The sequence below is a fragment of the Megascapheus bottae genome, chromosome 3 (assembly GCF_031878675.1).
Source record: "Megascapheus bottae isolate mThoBot1 chromosome 3, mThoBot2.hap1, whole genome shotgun sequence".
In the NCBI taxonomy this organism is placed as follows: Eukaryota; Metazoa; Chordata; class Mammalia; order Rodentia; family Geomyidae; genus Megascapheus; species Megascapheus bottae.
The window spans coordinates 39,754,758-39,780,812 of NC_143511.1; the positions used below are offsets into that span (position 1 = coordinate 39,754,758).

Below are 26,055 nucleotides of genomic sequence, written 5' to 3' on the forward strand. Positions count from 1 at the left end.
CTTTTTAAACTTTGAAACTAGAGAAAGCATGTTCTATATATTAAAATTCCAGGAAAGCTTTTACTTTGTTTTGAAAAGGCATTTTGCACACAGAGGCAAATTGGGCTGTCTTTGTGTTTTGATTTTCCATAAGGGAGTTCTTTCAATCATTTGAGTAGCAGCCCCACTGCCTAGACTAACACCTGATATGGAAACAACTACAACAACAACAACAACCTTTGCTATGTTCTGAACTTATTACCTACAGGGAGTGGCCAGCTCAATGTAATAGCATTACCTTTCAGATTTAAGTCCCAATTTACAATGATAAAATTAAGAATGTGCCACTTCAAAATCTACAGGACTCCTCATCTACAATTGCCTCCCTCCTCTTTTCTTTCAACATTCAAATCCAAGAAAGCATAAAATGACATAAGTGAAAGAGATATTACATAAAATAAGACAAACTAATCGTTTAAACTTCTTTAGGAATTCTCCCTTTCACTGAATTTTTTTCTAGCTTTCTTGGGCTTTCAATTATCAAGTCACTGGTAAGTGGCTATAATCACAGAAGCTCCTCATATTTCCTTCTTTGACTGACTTACTGATGAGGCAGGAAAGACAGTACATCCTTCCTGACACATATAGGAGAATAATCATTCCCCAATATCTTCAAGTATTTCCAAGTAAGAGAATATTAAATTACAGAGCTTGTTAGTTCATGTTGTAATCACAATATGAATAATCACAATGTCTATCCCAAATATTATGTAGGATGAGGACAGCATTTTGTTTTTTTTTTAAATGGTAATTTTTTTTTTGCCAGTCCTGAGTCTTGAACTCAGTGACTGACCACTGTCCTTGGGTTTTCTCAGGGCTAGAGCTCTACCACTTGCGGCTGTTTTCTATGTATATGGTACCAAGGAATTGAACCCAGGTCTTTGTGCATGCTAGGCAAGCACTCTACCACTAGGCCAAACTCCTGGCCTGAAAATTGGCATTTTTAACGAACGAGAGAAGACTGTAGGCAGAGATGAATGTACTATTATGTACATTACATAGTTCTGAAGACATAGCTTCTATCTCTCTAGTATTTCATATACCAGAAGTCTACATGAACTTCTTTTATCAGAAATATTATTGTATTATAAAGTAAGGTCATAGGACATATTCAGCCATAATTAGGATGGATATACCTATGGATCCTCAAATTATCACGTAGTGTGCTGGTGAAAATGTGGAAGCCTAGCATAGGAAACAGATACCATCATAATTAACTTACAGACTCTGCGTGCTCCATCACTGCTAACACAAAGAAGACATATTCTTGACCACTTTGGAGTTGCTTGTTTGTAAATCCACCGTAATGCTTGTCATCCCCCAGGGTGAACTCCGTGGGCAGAACATCAAAGTGAGCTGCGATATATGGCTTTAATTCAACTTCTCTCCCATGACGAACGCTTCTGCGTTTCCTAGATATCTCCTTAAGCAGCTTTAAAGAAAAAGTGAGAAACAGAGAAACGTAAACAACAACCATTTGAATTGTTGATGTTTGAAAGGGAGAACTTAATTCAAGACTGGGAACCACCCAGATAAAATTAGTCCCCATTTCACACAGCATGCCAACATCACAGCATTGTAGGTAAATCAATCCTTCGAATTCTCACTTCTGGTTAAGGTAAGATACTGGACTGCTCTTTTAAGATCCAGGCTATAGACATGGGCACTTTGATTTTTATTGATATTCTGCACATCATTTCCTACGTGAATCTTTGAAAGGCAATTGTATCTTGTTGGTTGTTTAAAAAAGCCAGCGTGATTCATGGAAAACTCATTAAAACTATTGAAAACTTCATATATGTCTGCACATATGGAAGAATAATCTACATTTGGGGAGATGTTAGTATGATTTACAGTATTTTTACTAATGATGTTATCTGGCTAAATTCTCTCCAATATCTCATGCGTAGTTTTTCATTTACATTACTAACTAGCCAATGTCACTTGCTTAATAATTTCTGGCTTGACTTGGCTCCTTGATTCATTGTTGCTATGTGATTTCTCACTTTGCTAGGCATCCAACTTTTCTTAGACTCTAATTATTTGGGGAATTTGATGATCTTACTGAAGACATAGGCAGGGTATATAAAAGGTAAATGTCAATATTCTGAAGAAAAAAGCATCCATATATATTTATAAATATATAGATTCACAGATCATTCTTTCACTTACAAAAACATGTAGGACATACGTTTAGATAGTTGAACTCTACTCTTATTTGGAGAAAAGGGTACAAATAACAGTTGATTTTATGACAATGTGAAATTTATCCTCATATTTTCCCATTACCTAGACTTTAATTGGGAAAAGGACTATCAGTCTGGAATGTCATGTGAGATAACTAGCAAACTTTAAGCAGCTTCTTAGAATTTTCATTTGGCTCAACATCTGGGTAGAAAAGACTGTGTGTCTGAGGGCAAATCAGGAGAAAGTCTGTGCATCTGAGTGCAAACTCTTTGTTCACTTTGATAAGCAAACATAAAGTCCTTATGGAAAGATAGTGGTGCTATTTACTGCCCTTCTTTCGTAAACTGACAAGTAGATATGAAAGTAGTGGTATCTGTTTAGTAAAATGTGACAACCAAGGCCAAACTTCTGTGATGAAGATGGCTGTAGACCTTCTCTATGACAAACACTGATGCTTCTAGTAGCCACTGGATATGTGAGTTTCAAGTTATGCTTGAATAATGTAGACAACTGTTTCTAGGTTCTATAGATAAGTTGTGTCCATGTTGTGTGTCAATAATACGTAACTGAAAATATTCAAAACTTTTCTGTGAAATTTGACATCACTGATGCAGTTAAAATCACATGAAATACGACATGTCATGTATGCTGTAGATTATGGCAGAGGAGACTTTATTAATTATACTAATTAGGACCATCTGATGATCTACCTGGGTAGGTCTTCAAAATGTACTGATTAGCCAGTAAAGAAAAAGGATAGAAATGTTGCCCAATCTTTAAATTTTGTTATAAATATATGTTTATTTATAATAGTGAAGGTGAGGGTGGTATAAGAGACACTTATTGAGACATTACTAGGTGTCAGGTGCTGTTCTATAAAGGGTAAATATTCATTAGCTTGTTTAGACTTCACAATAATCACATGAAGGTAAAGCACAAACATTCCTAAATAAGGAAACTGAGGCACAAAAGAAAATCATAATGATTGAATCAGTGAGTGAAATAAAATAGAACAGATATTTTCAGTTTTATTTTTACTTAATAGTTGCACCAAATACACAAATATACTGTAATGTATGTTACAGTTCTGACAATCTCAACTATTTCAACTCAGTCTATAGATAGACATGTATATTTGTGCCCTTTCTTTCACTAACACAGACAAATGTGCTAGATTCTGTCCTTAGATTCTCATAACATGTTATTTTTTTGCCAGTCCTGGGCTTTGGCTAAGAGTCTAGGCATTGTCTGTGGGTTTTTTTTCAAGGCTAGAGCTCTACCACTTGAGCTACAGCACCAATTCTGGCTTTTTCTTTGTATATGGTACTGAGGAATCAAACTTGGGTCTTTGTGCTAGGCAAGCACTCAACCACTAGGCCAAACTCCCGGCCAATAACATGTTAGTTAAAAACACTTCTGATGTTAAATAGTTAATGTAATATTATACTTAAGAAGCCATTAAAACAGTTATTGTTGGTATGTAGAAAATGATGGCAGTCCCTTACTTTGAGGAGAAATGAACCACAGATGAGCTGAATAGCATTTTCAAGTTAGTTAATCAAAAACATTTACCATCAGTTGTTTATGTGGCTGTGCCTCCTCTTCTACTTCACTGATCAAACCCTACCTTCGAATTTATTCATATTTCATAGGTAGGCAGCTGTCATAATCCATCCAGATCACTGTCATTTCCTAGCATTCCTTTTCCTATGGTTTGCTTTGTAGACTACAAGTTATAAACTATTTGAGTGTTTTGTTGTTCTTTCCTTAAGACAAGTGCAGTCATCCATTAGGGTCAAACATGGAACCTGACCCTTCACCTGAAGTTGCTCTAATCTCTATAGGAAGCTTTGTGTAATATAATTTAAAATAGCACTCAATTTATCCAATGCACCAAAGTTACAATCACCAGTGAATATGTTATTTTATGACAAACCTTTGATGTACAGTGAAACACAAAGCTGGTTGATACATTATGTGACCTGGATTAAATATGATGAACATTTTGGGAGTTGTTCTGGCCCAAATTCATCTCAATTATCAATGCTTGTTCTGCCTAGTTTGACCTTGAGTAGAGCAGTTCCAGTCCATGAATTTATCATGTGGAAAGCATCCCCAGACAAAGAATAAATGAGGTCAGAAGAAATTTGGAGAATAACTCTGTTTAGAAAGCCCCTTGCAATTTTTTATGGACTCTAGATATGAGACCACATGTAGAAATTCCTTTAGGCTATCATTCTATGAAATGATATGGTTCCCACAATTTGAATTGTAGGCCTTTCTGTAAACTTACTTGGTCAAATACATTTAAGAGATGAACACTGCTTTGTCAAACATGGCAGTACTAAGCAATAGATAAAATTACCACAATAATTTTATTATCCATGGTATGAAAAAAAAATCCTGTCTTATGAGTAAGCATAAAGAGCGGTCCTAGTCTACTTTCCTTTGTTCTCCCCACAATAGTTACAAGATGTATTGGAAGTAATCCCAAAAGATATAGAAAGGGCTTTGGTTCTTTATCAGAAATAATTTTCATTTTCCAGTCAATGCATATCTTATTTCTTCCACCATTAATTCTACAATGTGGTCTCAATTATATCAGTAAGAAAAGTGGGAAACAGCCCATCCTGACCCAAAATTTTTGAATTAATAAAATATTCCTTATCAAGCTATTATACAGATTAATGCACCACAAAACTTGCAGGATGATTAAAATGACCCTTTGTTATGGGAATCAGCTGCACTGACCTGGAGAATTTAATTGCAAGAAAGTTCAATGTCACATAGCCCTGTACTTTAATCCATTACCATTGCCGCTCATTTTGGAGGTTAAAAACCTGGCTATAAAAGAGAATCACTTCCTAGCACTTACTATTGAATGGCTTCACTTCCAAAGAAAGCTTATCATTTAAAGGTATTTGATGTCGTCTTTGCCTTGGATCTCATAGCCTTGAAAACGTATTTTTAACAGGTAGAAATATTCGTATTCTACCAGTCACCCTTGCATTTTAAATCTAATTCCCCTTAAAATGGCATGGTACCAATTGCAAGATTCAGCTAAAGAGCTGATTAAAACAGTAAAGACAATCCCAGGATTAACTGATTAGTCAGTTGCAAGTTAAATCATGTCTGGCTTCAAAATCCTTACAAAAATTAATCAGCTTGTAGTTTTGAATTTTCAAGTGAAGGAGTAAGAGTTCTTCAGTATCACAGAATTATGATTTTATTCCTTTATTATTAGTAGATAAATAATACATCTGAATTACTGGACAACATTGCTGAAGAGTCATTTTATACTCCTCCAGTAATCAAGTAATCACTCAGTAATGACATATTAGCATAGGCCTAACCTTGAACTCATCTCACTTTCTTAACTTAACCAAATATAATTCGGATAAGTGAAGTGGCTGGTGATGAATCACCCTTCCAGAGATAAAATACACCTTCCAGTGATGCTAGTAGTGCTTTTTTTGTTTTGAAATCAGAGCAGATATTTTTGCAAGACATATTTCAAATACATATCAGCTATTAATAATGCTTACTTTCCTTCATATCTTTGCACTAGCTTAAGATAGATATACTAGAAAAAGAAAGTTGTGCTATTGCATGTGACTTCGGTGAACAAATCCAATAGAATAAGCGCCTTTATTTCCCCCAAAATGGACTTATGAAGTTACTAAAAACAATGTTTTATTAAAATAACAAAATATGTCCTGTATACTTGAATGTGAATTCCAACCATGTGTTTGTTGTGGCCCTCTGAACCCTGGCTTCATAAAGTGAATCATTAGTTAGTTTCATAACTAACTTAAAGTATGCAGTAATTCAGTTTTCTTCCTCCTTATGTGTTAACTTTCAAAACAAGACAAATATCCTTTTTGTTCAAAGTAAAAATTTAAAAATGCATCAAGTATGGTAAGATTTTAAAAATAAAAATCATATCATTTAGTATCATTTGATAAATTGTTTACATTTTTGGCATTTTATTAACATTTAGTTCTTTTTAGCAGTTAAATGCACTTTTTGGAGGATGCCATTCCCAGAGCTTAAAGTCAGTGCCTGAGAACTCTCCCTGACTTTTTATTGATCAAAGCTAGCATTCTCCCATTTGAACCACATCTCTACTTCCACCTTTTCTTGTTGTTGTTGTTAGCTAGTTAGAGATAGGATTCTCTCAGTATTTTCTGCCTGTGTTAGCTTCAAACTGAGATCCCCCGGTCTTAGCCTCCTGAGAACTGAGGGTTAAAGTTGTGTGCCACTTCCGCTCATCTCAAGTACTTCTGATTACAAAAATCCTAGAGAATGCAGAATAAGACACATTTGCTGATATTTAGCATTCCTGTTGACATTCTATTTTGCCTTTTGCAATTGTACAAAATGCTTTACAAAGGAAAGTAGGAAAATAGTAAAGCCAACAAAGATTAGTTAAGTTGTAAGTTTTATTACAGTTACGTGTCATTTAAAGCCTTAAAGGATCTTTGCTGACATCCCTAGAGTATAATAGGTTCAAAGCCCCACAGAGCCATCCAACTACTCCAATGTGAGCAAGCCGGCACTCAGATTAGCGGCTGAAAAGCAGCCAGAGGAAGGAGAGACTAGTTAATAAACCAAACAACTAATGAAAGACCCAGCCAACAAAGATGCATTTACCTCATCTAATTCCATTTCATCAGGACTTTCCCATGGCTTGATAAATTTCCCACGAGATTTCTTCAAAGGCACAATTATTATGTAGTATCCTCTGCACAGGAATAGATACATACAAATAAGGTTAGTTCAGAGGGGAGACAAAATGGACATGGCCTTAAATCTTCCACAGCCCAGCGATGGGGACTGAAGGCAAATTATAGATATGGCGTTCTTTCTTACATCAATGACAAATAACCACCTGTTTGTTCAATTTTAGAAACAACATGAGCCTACATTTCTGTGTGACTTCAATGATCTCATATGGTAATTTCGCCACGGTTGGCTGCTCTTTATGAGGTATCATAAACAGAAACAGGAACAGTTTGTTAGAATCCTGGTGCTGGATGCATACAAGGCCAGGATATTGAAATCTACCACCTCAAGCTGCTGAGCCACATAGTTTCTATGGTGTTCACTTATAAGAGAGATTGTAGAAAGGAAATATATAACACAATTTTTCTTGGTTCCAATAATCATGCATTATTTATATATAAAATCCAAAATACTTTTATTTGCATTAAGAAAAAAGTCATGCACACTTTCAGGACTGTTAAGGAAGATTTAAATACTCCTTTTTGTTTTTCATGTACAACATTGCAAAGCTTAAGGTAAGTACTTCAGAGATTTTCATAGGGTTTCTACCTGATGTCTTCAAGAAGACGTACATCTCAATATAGTTTCACAGGAAGAAACCAATGTATTTAAGACAAGTTTCACAGGAAGAAACAAATGTAAATAAGTCCTTATGTTCATCTACTAAATTATAAGTCACTCACATCAGTCTTGATATTAATTATATAAAAAATGCCTAATCCACTTTGGTCTACTACAGGAGAGTCCTTCAAGGACAACCAAGGTATGGACTATTAAGTCTGTAAGATCCGGAGAAAAAGCCATCCAATTTGAAATATACTGTGTCCAGAATTGATGCATGTTTCTAAGTAAAATAATCAATGTTAAAAAGTTGAAAAAAAGAATGTAAACTATCCCAGTAACATTTTTACAACAGTGTAAATATATTGAAATAACATTTGGAACATATTGGGTTAAATCCAATGTAATCAGAATTAATTTCACCTGTTTGTTTCTTATATTTCTACTAGAAAATTGAACATTACCATGTGTGTCTCATTATATTTTCTAGGCCATCCTTTTCTAGAGAACTTGAAAAATATGCCTTGTCTAGAATTGGGGATCTGCTATGGATATGCTGGAAGATTATCAGGCTACTTATTGAATATCCTTATTTGTCAAATGTGTATTATGAAAGGTGAAAGTCAATATTCAGCTGTTGCTTGGAAGAAAAATTCTCAAGAGTGTACTCAAAGTGCTTAGCAAGTGTGTGTAGCCTGGTGGTTAACATGTAAAGTGTGTGATTTAGGTTGGAGATCAGGAGATTATCAGGGCAGGAGACATAAAGCTGAGGTATCTTTTTCATTAGGATGGATGAAATTCCCTGAGCTGCAGGTAAAAGAACTTTTTTTTTTTTTGTAGCTCCCCACCTTAATTGAGAATTCAAGACACACTAGACAATTACACCCTTGTGTCCTTAGCAACTGATCAACAGACGTTCAGAAGCCTTTCTCCTATCCATTCATTTTCTTTTTTTTTTTTTTCCAGTCCTGCGCTTGAACTCAGGGCCTGAGCACTGTCCTTGGACTTTCTCAAGGCTAGAGCTCTACCACTTGAGCCTCAGCACCACTTCCGGCTTTTTTCTATGTATGTGGTACCAAGGAATCAAACCCAGGTCTTCGTGCATGCTAGGCAGGCACTTTAACCACTAGGCCAAACTCCCGGCCCCATTCATTTTCTTTACTGCAAAAATGATCATGATGATCCAGGAGGATGTGGAGAAGCAAGATGCAGAGTGTGTGAGAAAGGCCAGTATCTTTTATTTTATGGTGCACAGTAGGTTGCCTCCCCTTCCCATCCTCCTACCACCTGAAAGATTTGTCAAACAAGTCCATCAGCTTAAATGAGCATGGAGAAGAATGACAGACTGCAACTGAGCGTACAAAATAACACTGCCGATGTACTTGATAAACACACTTGTCAAGGAGCCTTTTGTTTTTCATACTCATTGCACAAAGTCAGCAAGGCTTCTCTTCTCTTAAAGTAATGATACCTCTCATTGTCCTCCTGCAGAATCTTATAAATCAACATTGAGCTAATGAACTCTATTAATTTTTCTCTGCTTTCATACATTGAATTGTCATTCTTGTATATGAAAAAAGAATCCATTCTGTCTTCTGCAGCACTCCTTACCTAATCATTTTACTGGTGGCTGGGATAAGAATTGAACAGGCAGGCATCTCCACAGCAATTAATAATCAGTATGACCAGATAGCTATAATGTTTTCTTTTTACTGATTGCTAGAGCATTTTTCCTATGACATTTAGAGTGGGACTTGCTTCAAAGCAATTCTGGTATATTCAAAGCCAAGGAGGCATTGGCATTTTGGCATTTTCTATTATAGAAAACCTTGCCTATTTCTGAGTCCACATAACACTGCTACTGCAACCAAGGCTTTCTAAACTCTCACCTTTGCTTTATCTGCAATCTAACTTATCCCTCCACTCGCAACCTTCACATAAAGTACCTATTCATCCCTTTGTGTATGCCCAAGAACACCCTCAGCGCCTGAAGTTTCCTTATTGACCGAACTTCTTGCAGGCATTCCCCTTGCCATGAAACAAAACAAGTGCCCTCTGTTTTGAATTTCATATACATCATAATACTTATCTCTGTTGGGTTATTCCCAGGTACTAAGCTTTGCAGCATCCCTTGAAAATATTTATCCTCTCTCTCTCTCTCTCTCTCTCTCTCTCTCTCTCTCTCTCTCTCTCTCTCTCTCTCTCTCTCTCTCTCCTCTCTCTCTCTCTCTCTCTCTCTCTCTCTCTCTCTCTCTCTCTCTCTCTCTCTCTCTCTCTCTCTCTCTGCCTCTCTCTACCTCTCCCTCTCTGTTTATGTGACATAGAGAGAGAACGTTTTTCAAACTTATCCTTTCTCCCCAAATTTTCCATCATCCTAAGGAATTTTAACATTCACAGCAATGCTTATGTGTCAAACATTGTTCATCTGTTCTTACCCAAAGCCTATGTTTTGCATTTGAGTAGCTGAAATCCATGCTGCCTATATAACCTGAGCTCAAGGATCCAAATATTGCTTGAGAAATAATGAAAAAGAAGAACAATGGTCACATTCTTATGATTTTTCAAATGCAAATAAATCTGGTCATCTTACTATGACCTCACTCGTGACCTAGTGCTTCAGTGTTTATTTTTATAATGACATTTTCATATATTCTTTTGTAGAGTGAAAACTTTCAGGAAACCATCCATGTCATTGCCCCAAAAGATGATGTTCTGTGGCTTATTTTCAGAGAAAACACATGCAGATGAAATTTCTCTCATCTGATAACCCAGCTAGAATCCTATTTAGTCTTTCATATACGCTCTGATCTTAACTTTTGATAAAGTAACAGTGCTGGCTTTATGGGGTGGCTATTTATTATACTGGTCTTCTCCCCTTCTTCCTTTCGCCTGCTTTTCTTCTTTCCAAGTTTACTAGGCAACATATACCTCTTTTTCTTTTGTATTTCTTAACTTCTTTTTCCTCTCTGGATCCTACCCATTAGCTTTCAACATATACAACTTTGCCATTTAAACAAAGTAAAACAATGCTGGGTTCTGATAGCTCTGAGTTGTAATCCTATTTACTGAGAAGGCTAAAAAATGAGGATTGCATTGTGAAGCCAGCCTGGGCAGGAAAGTCCATGAGATGCTTATCTCCAATTAACCACGTGCACACACACACACACACACACACACACACACACACACACACACACACACACACACACACCGAAAGAGAGAGAGAAATGGAGCTCTGGCTCAAGTGGTAGAGCACTAAATTTGATGCAAAAAAGCTCAAGGACAGAGCCTAGGCCCTGGATTCGAGCCTCAAAACTGAGACAAAACAGAACAACAGCAACAAAAGCAAGCCACACCCTTCATGAGAGGTCCTGATCTCTTCTCTACTACCCCTTGCTGCTAGAAATCTTTAGGGAATGTATGTTCTCTCTTTCATTTTTTCCTTTGCTTTCACTCACATATTAGTAGACCTTTGTGTTCAGGCCTTCTGGGTTCATCTCACTACAGTCACCAGGGATTTCCAAGACCTAAATTATATTACAAAGAAAGAAATTTTGTGATCCTTCCTTTACTGTGTCCCTTAGCCAAACTTTGCCTTGCTAGTAAGATTATATGAAATAGTCACAGTCCATCATTCTTGTTTTCTTTACCCCTTGTACAAAGAACTGAATTTTCTTAACAGAATTCATTGCTATCTGCTACCCTGCATGAAATGAGAGTTCCTCCAAGGAATGATACAGGACTTCTCTTTTTCCCCACCTAGGAGCTTTCATTCTAACTCTTGGCATAGGTTATGAGAAAATAGTTTACGAATTTATAACTTCAGCCTATACCGCTCTTTTGAATTCCAAGGACTAAAATTTTATGTATCCATTTCTGCAACACCACATACCATACTTCATGAAAAATTAGAAAGTCTTTCAAAATAAATTGTGCTCTAATATTGTGCCATATGGCTTATAGCACATGGGCCAGAGCCCTAGATATTGTCACTGACAATCTGCTTTTACTCCCTTCCTCCCTCTCACCCAGTCTGTCTCCAAGTGCTAACTTCCAAAATCTATCCCTAGGACATTCACTTGTCTCTGGTCTCTATCTGAGACCCATTCCCAGGCCTCATTCAATTTCTTCCTATCTGGACAATAGTCTCCTATCTTTCTCTCCCCTATGCCTATAGCCTTTTCTTGTCTAGTTTCTGAAATTATTACTTCACAATACAAAACTGATTGTGCCATTTCTACTTGTTAAGACATTTCAACGGAGTCTCCTGTCTCTTAGGATAAAAAGGCCAAGAGTTATTACAAGTCACAGCAGGATCTTGCCTCAGTCCATCTGACCACACCAACTATATCCTGACCTGCATTCATTGTCTTCAATGGATCTCAATCCATTCTGTTATCATATCCTTGGTCATTTTAGCCCATCTAACTTGAACCTCCAGTGGCTCCCAAACACTAACTTACTTACTAGATTCTAAAATTGCACAAATCCATTTTTTTTGTGGGTCACAGGGCTTAAATTTGGACAGGGCACTGTCCCTGACCTCTTCAGCTTAAGGCTACTGCACTACCCCTGGGCCTGGGCATTGTCCCTGAGCTCTACAACTCAAGACTATCACCCTACTCTGGAGCCATGCCAAACTTCCCCATTTTCTAGAGGTTAGAGATATGAGTCCCAGGTACTTTTGTGCTCGGTCTGGCTTTGAACCTTGATCCTCAGAATTCAGCCTCCTCAGTAGCTAAGATTACAGTCATGAGCCACCACATCTGGCTTACATATCTCCAGTTTTTGTGACTAGATAAATGACCCCTATTTTATGGTCTCAAGAACTAAATTTTATTGTATTACTTAATGAATGTTTGATTAGTAAGATGATATTTATGTGTGTATACATTGTATATAATATATATGTGTTCTTCCTTCCTTTCTTCCCTCGCCTCTTCCCTCAGTCCCTCCATTCCTCGCCCCCACCCTCAAAATGTGCTTGGTTGCTATTTTGCCACTGAGCTATGTGCATTGTGAGCAGTAGAAGTGGGTTGGATGGTTTCCCTCAGGGACACTGTTTTACTAATCTCATCAAATTATGTGTGTTCTTTCCAAAACAGCGATGGAATTGCCCAAATAGAGTTTACAAACATCCTTCTTTACAAATTTTTCCCCCCTTTTACCATTTAACTTTGTAAATCTCATTTTAATCTCACAGGACATCAAGGTGATTCAGGTAAGAGCAGGGAAATTGGGGAGTTAATATATGCCCAACAAGTTCATATCCAACAAATAATATAAACTGAGGGAAAAGAGTAGAAATGAAAAATAAGTTACTTTTGATGCTTCCTTTACATATGGCTACTACTAGTCTCTATATTTTACCTTGTTTCTATGTTTGGAGTTCGATAACTTTTTTGTAGCAAACACTTTAACTATGAAATTAACAGAAAAATAAACAATCTCAGAATCAATATATCTGGAAAACCCGTGACTACTTATAAATTAAGCAGCGTTTTCCCAGTATGTTAGATTTAATTAGGCAAGTTAAATCTAACCTTCAGAATTTTAATTATATTAAGTAAAGTTTTGCTAATTTCATTTAAGATGCTATCATCAAGGGGCCTAGATTCATATAATTCTATGAGAATGCAAGCTCTGGTCTTTGTAGCAGTCCCAGTTCAAATTCATCTAGGCTTTCCGTATTAGTCTGTCTTAGCATACTCATACTCATTATTTATCTGGGAGGTCAATAAATGAATGTCAATTCTTGCATAATTTTTTATATTTTTTGCCATAGTCATCTGGGTATCTATTATTTAAGTCAAATTAATTCATGATAAAAAATGACAGAAGGTTGAACGATCTCTCCTGTTTCCATGTATAAATCAAAGCTTTGAGCCTTTTTTCGCTGTGAGTTGTGAGGTAAGTAACTAAGTTGCTCCATGCCTCATTTTCCTCATTTATAAAATGAAAGAATGATAATATTGAGCATTGGGGAACCTCTGTAAGTCTCCCCTAATTTGTTATATCAGCCTATTCCTTCATTGACCCCTCATATCAATTTTCATGCTCTTGTTTATGATTGTGGGTCTAGACACTACATGCTAAAGCAAGCAAAGTACCTTGTTATACCTACCTCCTAGAAGTTTATAGCTGGTTAGTAAGTGCCCTAAAAAGTGTCTTGGATTAACCCAGATGCCCCTCAGTTGATCAACAAGATGTGGTATTTATACACAATAGAATTCTATGCTACTGTCAGAAAGAATGACATCGCCACATTTGTAAGGAAACGGAAAGACTTAGAAAAAAAATCATATTAAGTGAAGTAAGCCAGATTCAAAGGAATATAGGCTCAATAGTTTCCCTCATTTGTCATAATCAGTAGAAATCTTGGGCTCTCCTAGCAGCGATTTACAATAGAGCAAAAAAAATAAGGCCATATAGGATGATGCTACATGAAACAAAAGCCATATAATATAGAAACAAAAGTCATATAATGAGTGATTGTTGTCTTTACTGTACTATGTTATTTCTCATCTCTTTGCTGTCCCTTGGTCATCTCATATTGTTACAGCCTTTTACCTTCTTATCTGCTATATTGTATATATGTTTATCTGGTTATTTGAAATAGGATAGGGAAAGGGGGAAAACAAGATGAGGGGCAGGGTGAGGGGAAAGAAATGGAGACAAAAACATGAGAAGGCGTATCAATGTGAAGTAACGCACCTTCTATCTGGTGAATATAATGTAACCCTTCTATTCATTGCAATAAAAATATATGGAAAAATGTCTTGGATTAACTAATAAATCTATGGTCACATAGGCAAAGTTGTAGTTTAGAATGTGAGATCTGAAGTCAGAAAGCTTAGATTCGGATCTTTCTTTCCCATCTCTGAGGTTTTGTGCTGAAGCTAATTAGTCCCACTTTTAACTTCCTTGGCAATGAGATGAGGAAGATTGTGTTTTGAGAGTGATATCAGCTGATCAGTTGTATGTGTACAAAGTCTGGATTGCACTATTGCTACCTCTAGAATTAACTATTACTGATGTCAACTATATTATTGTGGCCAAGTATACTTAGCATCACTGAATCTCATTTTGCTCACCTATGGATGGGAAGAAGACTTGTCCTCTATCACAGGTTTATCATAATGCTTATGGCAAAGTCTTCTATTATCTTCACTCAATTGTCAGATTTCCCTATCTGAACTAACAAACATGATGAATATTCTTCACTAAACTCTGAACTGTGCTACAAAAATATTCTAGTCATACTTCAAGCTATCCTTGCACAACTATTTTTAAGAACAAAGAAAAAATAGCTTAAAAGTCAGATTAGTACAAGAAATGCTAAATTTTATAACGCATCCATTTCTACTTTTCCTAAGCAGAAAATGGTGATAAAATTAGTTTACATTTGGTATCTTCTGTTTGCTGTTTCTCTAAGTATAATATGTGTAACTTTTTAAATTTTTTTGTAACCTCCTAGAGTAAAAGTCTGTTTAATAAAGTTTCAGAAGTTCCCTTGGTCATGACCACTCAGCTCTCAAGAATGGAGAAAGGACAAAACAGCGATATTCAGAGGACGATATGTTTGAAATGAACTTTATAACTTGGGAGTGGATACGGGGAGGGAAAGTGGGAAGAAAACATGGGAAAGGGTAACAATGTTAGGAAGTAATATACTCACTACCTTATGAGTATAACCGTAGCCTCTCTATATATCACTCTCACAATAAACTTAAATTCAAAATCAACAACAACAACAAATAATGGTGGCAATGCTACACTTTTTTCTGCCAGTCTTGGGAGTCTTGGGGCTTGAGCTCAGGGCCTGAGCATTGTCCTTGGGTTTCCTCAAGGCTAGAGCTCTACCACTTGAGCCACAGCACCACTTCTGGCTTTTTTCTATGTATGTGACACCGAAGAATTTAACCCGGGTCTTTGTGCATGCTAGGCTAGCACTCATACCACTAGGCTAAACTCCCAGTCCAGTGCTACACCTTTTTATGGACATTCTGGCTCCAAAATCTATTTTAAAAATCTATTATAAAAATTAATTTGAAGCAGGCCTAGCAGTATAATGCTTGCCTAGCATGCCCGAAGACCTGGGTTCAATTCCTTGGTACCATATACATAGAAAAAAGCTGGAAATGGTGCTGTGGCTCAAGTGGTCGGTCTCTAGCCTTGAGAAAACCCAAGGGCAGTGCTCAGGCCCTGAGCTCTAGACCAGGACTGGCAAAAAATAAAAAACAAAAAACAAAAAATTAAGTATAAGCAATAAAATTGCATGGTACTGCAATGTATTTTTTTGAGGGACTTTCTGAAGAAATTTCATCATTAGGAGAAACTCCTTTGCTTCTATATACAAGAGAGCATAAAGATCAAATGAGGTAGAATGGTACAGGAGATGTGATTTAAATAAATGTATATGAAACTGTTGTCTTCTCTTGTGCTGAGCTACCAGAGCTGGGAATTAAGACTGCACAATTAAGTTGGCTGGTAATGAAAAAAGCAGGCTTCTATTGATAAACAAAATAGTCTACAGAACCCAAATTTTATTATTCCAGAAAATGAATAGGAACAAATAGGAAATATTGTTTTCCAGATAATGTTGATACAAATAAGCAAAGTTACTTTTCCATAGTTACAGAATAAATTCCATTTCCTTCTTTCCTTCTTTCATAAACTATTGAGCAAAAAGCTATAGTGTTTTCAATTTCTTAAACCTGCTAACTACTGCAAATGATATGACTTGGCTCAAAAGTTTCCCATAATGTTTGGCTATCTCACTATGTCAACCTAGGAGAGGGTAACTTTATACCAGTGTTTCTTTAAGAAGAAATATGTAACACTTTTTGTTAATTAAAATAAATATATTTTATATTTATATTTATTAGTATAAATTCATATTTCTGTTAATCATTTTTAAATAAAAGAGTTCCCTTTCTTTTTCTTTCCTTTTTTGCCAGTTCAAGAACTTGGGAGCTTGTGTTTGCTGGGCTTTCTTGTTTATGGCTGTTACCCTACCACTTGAGCCATACCCCCTCCCTGGATTTTTTTGCTCCTAAGTTAGTTGATGAAGCAGTGAAGATTCCCCACCCTCACTACCCCCTGGGCTGACTTCCAACCCCATTACTCTCTGATCTCTGATCAGATTTAGAATGTGTGTAATTTCTTTCTCCTTTCATTGCTTTGAAGTGTATGTCTGTGTGGTTTTTTGGCTAGTGATTGAAAAGTGTGAACAGATCAGTAACCATATACAAAGAACAAGCACTATTCTCTGACTATGTTCTCTCTCTGAAGAATTATCTTCTTCCCACTCAGAGTCTAGAAACTTCTTGTTATTTTTTTTTTCTGCCAGTCCTGAGCACTGTCCTTGGACTTTCTCAAAGCTAGAGCTCTACTACTTCTGGCTTTTTTCTATGTATCACATAAACAGAAAAAGCTGGAAGTGGTGCTGTGGCTCAAGTGGCACATTGCTAACCTTGAGAAAACTCAAAGAAAGTGCCCAGGTCTTTCTGGCAAAAGAAAAAAAAATTGATATATCAATGGCTGAATGGTTGTTATGATGGTTTCATAAGTAAATACTTAGAACAAAACAAGTCAAGATCTATATATTAAATATGCATATCTTTTTACCTGTCAATTATGTATTTCAATAAGCTGGACTGAACAAAGCCTAGAGATGTTTTGCCTGTCAGTACCAAGAAAACTGCACATAATAAAGGGATAATTATAAAGTTTCTTGTATACTATGTTTTGTTGGGATAAAATTTTACTGATATTTAATCCATTCATATTTTTAATACTCTGAGAATCAAAAGCTGTCAAAAATGGAAACATAATCTCAATGAGTTTATTTTAATAATCACTTCTGGAAATTCTGTTCTTGGGTTGACATCAGCTGTCATTTTTCAATCAAATAAACATTAACTGAAAGTTTGTCCAGAAAGGATTGATTCTGGTTAAAGATAAAGTAGTCACATTTATTACATATTCTTAACTTGTTCTCCATTTACAATTTTAATTTATATGTTTATTTTGTAACACTTGATTTTCCCATTCATCTCCTTTATTTTGCAGATGTGGTGATTCTTTTCAATTTTTGGTAGTAACTGGTTGTTTTGATTCAGCACCTCATATTTGTTATGCTGGCACCACAGCACCTCCAGCTGTATTTTTCATTCCCCCACCCCCCAGCCCTAACTGACTTACTTTTATGCTTCCAATTATTGCTGAAATTACAGGTTTATATCACCTTACCTGGTTAATTCTGCTACTTATGTTTACTAGCATTTTGTCAAAATCATATTTGTCAAAATTCAACAGTCAACAACTTTTGTTTTTTCCTAGAACTTTTTTTACCATTTACTCTATGTTAGTACCTAAAATAGCGCATATAAAACGTTGGTATTATACAATTGATATGGGGCCACTTTCATGCATTAGATATTTAGTGGATTTCTGCTGCCTAGAAAACAGTTCCAACCTCAGAGCAAGATGTGACTCTGGTCTGATCGCTATCTTCCTTTTATCTTGCCCAAGTAGTTGGTTTTAGGCTAATAGCACCACTTGCTGCATTTATAAACAAATGTGTGCATAGACAGTTTCCTTTGCATATAACATTCTTGCTCTTTTTTTTCTTCAGCTTTCCATATGTCCTTCAAGATTATGATCAGAAATTTCCTGGCTCTACCATTGACATTTCTTGACATCACCAGGGCCAAGGTGATGAGGACAGTAACCATGTGTGGTTTAACACAGTCTACTATAGTACTTATCCTTAGTACATTTCAGCAAGTCAGCTTTTTAAAATTCTAATGGCTGCATAATGAACAAAGCACACCTGTCATATCTTGTTTTGGAGTATGTCATTTTACAAATTTTACTTTAATCTTGCAGTAGTTTATAAGATTTCAGCTTAGCTATAACATTAACTTTCCAAATATGAATCAACTGCACCTCTTTCATATACTATGCCATAAACAGCTCTGCAGTAGGGACCATACTCTACTTGTCTATCTCCCTGTAAGCAACAAGTATATGCTCTTGTAATAAAAGAGATCCATATTAACTTAATGCAATTTTCTGTAACCAACACCAGACCACACAATAGCACCCAGGCAGCAAGAATGTGAGCCTCTGCAGACACATCTTTGCCTTCCTACTCAGCACAATATTCTTATATAACCATTGTAACAGTGCGATGTAACTTTTTTTTTTTGCCCACAGGTTCTTTCCTTCATTCTTTAACTTCCAATCAACTTACTTTATATTTTCATTTGCAGGGACTTCAGGAAGTTGCACAGTAATCATGCCATCCAAGTTGGTCTTTCCAATGAATGCAGGCTTGGTACGCAGAACGTTGGGTGCAGTCTTAGCAGTTACCCGATGCTGCAGACCACCGGCACTGTTTCCACGATTTGTTAGCACAAAGGAATAGGATTTCTCAGGCTTCAGGTTGACAATTAACTTCTGTGTGGCTCTCCCATCCACTTCTTCTACCATTTTCCCATCATCATAAAGAATCTATAGGCACACAACCCAGAAAATTTGGTTATCAGAGTGAGAGGGGAAAAAAAGTTTATTTTTGGAAATGAAGGTTCACTTAATTCTGGGACATGTATCTCAGGTCAATTTGTGGCAAAACCTGAGCCCTGAACTATTCATAATATCAGAGATTGCTTCAATTTTCTTGTCACTTTTACTGTTAGGATACAATGTTTCTAAATTTATCAAAAATATGTCACAAAGAAATGTGCAATAATATTTTATATATTTGACCTGCTAGTTCAATGCAATCTGAATAGAATGTGTGCAGAAATGCTCTAAGATTTCAACATATTACACACATCGCTTTCCCTGTTAAATATTTCAATATTGTTGTAAATCTGTTTTCACTTTCCAACATCTCTTCCTACTTCTGATTTCACATATATGTTTTTCTTGTTTACAATGGTAAGGCAGAGTTTAGAAAGTGTCAAGAATTTAAACCAAGAATCAATTTTGAAAACTGTTCAAATATTCTATTATAAATAAATAAAACTCATGTAAATTTCAATCTCTGGTGAAAAGCAAAATACTACTTAGATGTTCAAATTGGAATTTCAAAATATAGATGCTCTATAAGTAATGTCAACACTAGATTTGAGATCCTACTCCAAAAAACTCCTAAAATATAAATCCAGGCACAGTAAAGTCACCAGCATAACCATATTTATTGAAGCACTAATCCGCATGAATTCCCCATGGAATTTTACCCAACCACTAAAAAATTATGCTGTCTAATTTGTAAAGAAATGGAAAGACTTGGAAAAATATTATGTTAAGTGAAGTCAGGCCCAGAGATTTAAAGGCTTTATGTATTCCTTTTTATGTAGAAGCCTCTAAACTCATAATTAAATATGAGTGTTATGCAGGTTTTGCAGGTTTCTACCAATGTCTTTGCTAAAAATATGATAAATTCGAGGAAGATTCTAAGGAGGATAATTCCTTAAAAAAATCAAAGTTCGGCAAAATAAGACACTAGGAAGCTGGTACACGAAAGGAGTAGGATAGCATCAAGAAGAAACAGATGAACAAAGAAGAGAAAAGTAAGAAAATGCAGTCAAAAATCAAAGGATTCAGTCAAAAGATTGAAGAAAAGGATGATCAGGGAGAGATGGGTGAGAACGCTGAAAGGGGTGACATAAATCACGATATACTGTATTTGTAAACTGCTTTATTAAATGGCCCGTTGTGAACTCCTTAAAGATAATAATGTAAAAATTAAAAATAAATTAAAAATGATCATTTCCTCTCCATTTTTTTTTCTTCTTGACAGTACAGAGGATTGGAAGACATGAGCTTGACAATTGCTAGATTGTCATACTACTGGAGTCACGCCCTCAGCTCTTTTTGACTTATTTTATGAAGAGGTTTTATATTTTCTAACCCTCTTGGACAGTGATCCTCCTAATCTCTACCTGTGAAAAAACTTCCCCAGTCTCTACCTGCCTTCTTTACAGAAGCAAGGTTATGCTGTCCAAGCACCAAACTCAATCTCCCTATGAAAGTCTCAAATGAGATTTGCAGATACAAGTATCCAAAGGAAGTCTGTGTGTTCCCAGGAATGCAATTGAGCCGGACACATGCGAGACTAGTGGTCTCTCTCTGAATCATATCCTTATACAGATCCAGCCCCCATATGGACAATCAGCACACACATGCATGTACGCATGTACAGGTTGTGTGTATACATGCTTGAAACAAACACAATTCTCTTCTATTGGTAAAATTTTACAAATTAGAAAAGAACTTACTTTGAAAGGCATGGCAGAATTGTAATTCTCTGGAATCTCCCAAGACAGCAATACAGAAGTCTTCATGACTGCTTTGACATGAAAATTTTTTGCAAACACTGCTGGAAAAGGAAAAACAGTGTATTTAAACTATTCCTAAGGACATCAGACTGTCTTTTTATACCATATATCACGGGGGCTTACTCTAGATGCTGTGTACTTCATCAGAGAGAAGAGAGACCAAGAGAGAAGTGTGTGTGTGGGAGAGAGAGAGAGAGAGAGAGAGAGAGAGAGAGAGAGAGAGAGAGAGAGAGAGAGAGAGAGAGAGAGAGAGAGAGGGAGGGAGGTGTGGCTTTCCTACCTGTTCACAGCACTCATTTTAATACCCATTCTCATAAAGCTCTCTCCTTTCCCTAACGCTCAGTCATCTCTATTGTGTATGCCTTACCTGAGGACATTGGGGAGATGTCAGCCAGACTTGCTTGACCTTCTATAACTGAAATCTAAGGTGTCCAAAATATATTAAGTTTTCCATACTTTACCTGTTGGTTTTTGCTGAAACTTATTAATATGAATGGGCTGATCAGTTATTTATAGCTTCAAAAATACCGATTTCCAAAGACTGACATTCCTTTAAGGGAGAAAGGCCATAAGCAGACAAATCCTACCTTGATCCACAGGCAGTGTCCTGAATTGGACACTGGGACTATATGGCCCGGGCCCTTTGCTCGTGTGAGCACGTACTTTTACATCATATGTGGTATCGGGTTTTAAGCCAGTGAGTGTCATAGAAGTGTCAGCTGGAACAAGAAGTTGCTCCATTGGGAGAAGGGGGAGGTTGATATCTCTATAGAGAAGAGTATACTTGGTGATAATGCCATTTCGCTCTGCCAGGACAGGTGGCTGCCAAGATAACTGGACGGAGGTTGAAGTGGTGCCTTCAGAATGCAGGTTTTGAGGGAATCCAGTTGGTATTTCTTCTGGGACAGTAATTTCTTTCACCATCTCCTCCCCAAAGCCCACTTTATTTCTGGCTGAGAGCCTGAAGACATATGATGCTCCCTTGTGGATGTCTGTAGCTGTAAAGTGATCTTCTTTCTCTGAGAACTCCAGAGTAGTGAGTGGCTCCATATCTTTTCGGCCAAACTTTAGACGGTAGCCCTGCAGGGGTCCAAATGTGTCCACGGGAGGGTGCCACTGAATGAGAGCCGTATTCATCTGAGTGTGGTTAATTACAAGCCGGGGTTTTCCTGGAACTGGAGCACAAAGGACAGAGTGGTGAAAGCAACCGGGAAGAATGTACACGTTTCATTCACTGCCAAATGAGAATCTACTCATTTTTCCTTATTATTACCTTCCAAAGAAAACAATGCTTGGTCTACATACAGTTGTGTAAATATCACTACTTACTTCATTATCTGTAGCTGGGATACTAGTATTCACTAATGGAGCAAAAAGTTATTACCATTGAAATAGCAATTTAAAAGATCTGAAATTTTAAACCTTTGTGAATAAGGTTCATGCCCATCACAGACAATCATTCAAGGAAAGATTAGTCAAGGATGTAGAAATAAAAACTATGATAATTATTTGTTATATGTATTTATGTCATGCACTACAAAGAACCTTGCCTGTTGTATTTTCTTTGATTTAAATTCCTCACCTTCACATGGTACTCTAATTAGTTATTATCATTACCACATCTCTAATAAGAAAATGAGGCCTAGAGTAGTAGAAAACTGTTCAAGGTCAGTTGCATGACAAAGCAATTCTGTTAGACGAATTCTCTCTGAATCCATGGCCCAAAACAATAATATCATGTAGCTTGAATGTTCAAAACAAAATAGCTGAAAAATAATGTTGCTGCTGTTTTGAGTTACTTTGGACCTAATTTGTACTATTTTTTTTTTTTGTGGGTCATGGGGATTGAACTCAGCCTGGACATTCCTCTGAGCTCTCCAGCTCAAGGCCACCACCCTACCCTTGAGGGCAAGCCCCACTTCCTATTTTCTAGACGTTAAATAGAGATAAAAGTCTCAGGTTTTTGTGCCTGGGCTGGCTTTGAACCTTGATCCTCACATCTCAGCCTCCTGAGTAGCAGGATTACAGGTGTGAGCTGCAGTGCCCAGCTATTTGTATGTATGTATTTATTTATTTATTTGTTTTGCCAGGCTTGGCTTGAACTTAGGGCCTGAACACTGTCCTTGGGCTTTCTCAAGGCTAGAGCTTACCACTTGAGCCACAGAACCACTTCTAGCGTTTTTCTATGTATGTGGTACCAAGGAATAAAACCTGGGTCTTTGTGCATGCTAGGCAAGCATTCTACCACTAGGCCAAACTCCTGGGCCCATTTTTACTTTTTTTAAAACTTTACTATTCATACATATTTACAAAGTTCTTCATCTACTAAATGGAAATTACATCAAGACACCCTCATAATTGCTGCAAAAATGTATTAAAAGAGGTGCACTTAAAGTCTTAATGTAAAAATTTTTATTCAGCTAATATTATTAGTTGTCACAGTCTTAAGCACTTTGTGGTCAGGAGCTTCTTTTCCCTAAGTACAGAAATTATTGATTTTTTAAAGGTAGATTTAAGAGCCCATATGTTCATGAGTTCAGATCATTTTCTAGAAGTCAGAATCTGCTCGGTTCTACCATTTTCTGTTATTCCAGGAGTAACAAAGGAAGAAATGGTGGGAAGGAAACAGGAAAAAAGGAGGGAGGGAAGATGGTAGGGAGGGAGGGGAAGGATGAGTTCCCTCTCATTTTATCATAATAAAAGAATGACAGACGCCTATTGTACTTCTTGGAAAGTTATTTCTAATGTTCAAAGCAGAAATTTGCACAGAAGGAAGGAAGGGCTTGGAGGGAACAAGGAAGGGAGGAAGGAAAGGGGGGGAAGGAGGGAAGAAAGGGAAGAAGGAAAGGGAGGAAGAAAAAATATAACCCACAAGACTATCTTGACTAAATTTTGCTATCTGTAATCTGGCTGCTTGTGGCAGTTCCAGGTGGCAGGACCAGAGCGAGGCAAATCTTATGACATTTAGACAAATTTGGCAGTGAGAAAAGCACCCAGGAGGGTACTCAACATCACAGCTGTTCACTGTTTTATGCTTTTACATAGAGGTGTATTCTAAAAAGTGGTATGAGAAGCAATTCATGAGAAGTAAATCAAATCATAGCTTAAGTGTTCCATAGGTGATTGTCATAGGAAAAGATAGCAGAAAAATCCTATTGCAATTATCTCTTAATTTATCACTTTACAATGCTAGATTTTCCTTCACACTGGGTTTTCCTAATGTGGCTAAACAATTTCACTTTAAAGAACATTGAAAAAGACTTTGTTCTTCAGAAAGGAACAATTTTATATAATTTAGCCTCCTGGATAATCTTTTTTTCTTCTTTGATCTTTTGATCTTTGAATTTGTCTTCTTTAGAAAGCAAGAATAAAAAAAAAAACCGAGTGATGCCAGATGCATAGGTATACAAAAATGTCTGCTCAACAAATAATTTTCACAAGTGTATACTTTTATTTATTTTTTTCTGAGTTCTTTTTCTCTTTAACTAAAAAAAAAATAATGACATCTGGACATAGTCTATTTCCTCCCATTTTATCATAAGAAAAGAATGACAGAAATCTCCTGTACCTCTTGGAAAGTTAATACTAATGTTCAAAGAAATTTACACAGCTATAATTACCTGCCCCAGTGGTGGACACCAGTTTAGGCTTGCTTCGAGCACCATCTCCTTTGGTGGTATAGGCTGTGACAGTTAGAGAGTATGAAGTTTCAGGCTGTAGTCCAGAAATGATCATGTCCTGAAATGGCATAACAGCAAAACAAGGATTTAAAACATGCCACAAAAATGACCTGTGGACAAACAAAGCTTTTCAGTTTCATTCAGTGCATGCTTGAACATTCGTTGAAGCCATGCCAAGCAGTGGAAGTTTCATGCCTTGGAGTTCATGCCATGGGTACCTGTTTTTAGGTTAATATTGAAATGGGGTCTTCAGAGATTCTAAAAAGCAGTTTTAACATTTGGGGGAAAAATCTGGAGCCAGTTCCAATGAGTTTAAATTCATTTCTCATGAATTTAAATCTGCCTCTCTCCCTACTTGCAATTCAGGACAAGTGGACCTGAAATTTGGATTACTAGGATATACAGGGGTGATAAAGGTAACTTTTTATCAGGTGAACTCTTAGAACTATTTCAGGCTCTAGTGAAACTTAGTAAAGTTAGTTGCTATTTTGTGTCAACACCCCTTTAAATACATCTACAGCAGCCCAGCCCAGAGACAGACTGGTGATCAGGCATCTGCTAATCTCTCACCAGGTAGGCAGTTAGACATCTGGTTGGTTGAACTGTTGGACACACTTATCTGAGAGCTAACAAACTTTCTTAAGACCCCTGAAACTTATTACTAATTAATTTTACAAGTTAGAATTTTTAAATCAGATATTACAGATATTTTTCTGCAATTTAGAGAACAGGAAATAAAACCAAGAATATAATGGGACTACTCATATACTGTCAATGACATGCATTGAATCAACACTATTTTAAAAATACAATTACAAATTATATACCATGCTTCTTACTTTTCTGTTTACAAAGGCCAAAACTTGATAGGGTCTGGTAATCATTTTGAAATATAGCAAATTAGAGATTACGTAGAACTTTTAGATAAAGTTCTGTTTATTGACTTTTCTCCTATTTCCTTTAAAGCTACACACACACACACACACACACACACACACACACACACAGACTCTCTCTCTCTCTCTCTCTCTCATTCTCTCTCCCCTTCCAGTAGTAATAAATATACTATTCCCTATGTTTGCATATCTATATTTTCAAATTGAGTTTGTATATATTTTAGAAAATATTCAGTGACACTATCTTCTCAGTCTAAAGGAAGTATGGTATAAGTAAGTATTAAGTTAGCAGATTGGACTACATGTAATATATACATATATATACATATATATATATTTATATATAGTTTTCCTTAGTAAGAATTTTCCTTTGAATTCAGTTGTCAAATCTGATCACAAATATGACAGTTTGTGACAAGGTGCTTTCTCAAAGGAATAGTAATACCCTCATTATGGAAACTGAAGCATTTCAGGCACCGTATTGAGGAGCTATTATATATTTCTGTTCTGTCAGATAAATGGACTATTTAAGGAAAATATTTTATTTTGAAGACC

At 36.5% G+C, this 26,055-nt stretch overlaps 1 protein-coding gene across 26 annotated transcripts in view; it reads right to left on the reverse strand.

Annotated features, from left to right (window-relative positions):
- Positions 1-26,055, reverse strand: part of Ptprd (protein tyrosine phosphatase receptor type D) — a 634,177-nt gene that overhangs the window by 128,761 nt on the left and 479,361 nt on the right. For 8 of the 26 annotated variants that reach the window (XM_090329963.1, XM_090329974.1, XM_090329968.1 and 5 more), the window contains 6 exons: positions 24,545-24,662; positions 21,512-22,099; positions 20,865-20,965; positions 18,833-19,092; positions 6,880-6,970; positions 1,262-1,471 (listed from right to left, as the gene is read on the reverse strand). In XM_090329963.1, the coding sequence (XP_090186089.1) occupies positions 1,262-1,471; positions 6,880-6,970; positions 18,833-19,092; positions 20,865-20,965; positions 21,512-22,099; positions 24,545-24,662 (1,368 nt within the window). The remainder of the gene's footprint in view (positions 1-1,261; positions 1,472-6,879; positions 6,971-18,832; positions 19,093-20,864; positions 20,966-21,511; positions 22,100-24,544; positions 24,663-26,055) is intronic. The other 18 variants (XM_090329984.1, XM_090329975.1, XM_090329985.1 and 15 more) reach the window with 3 other exon arrangements.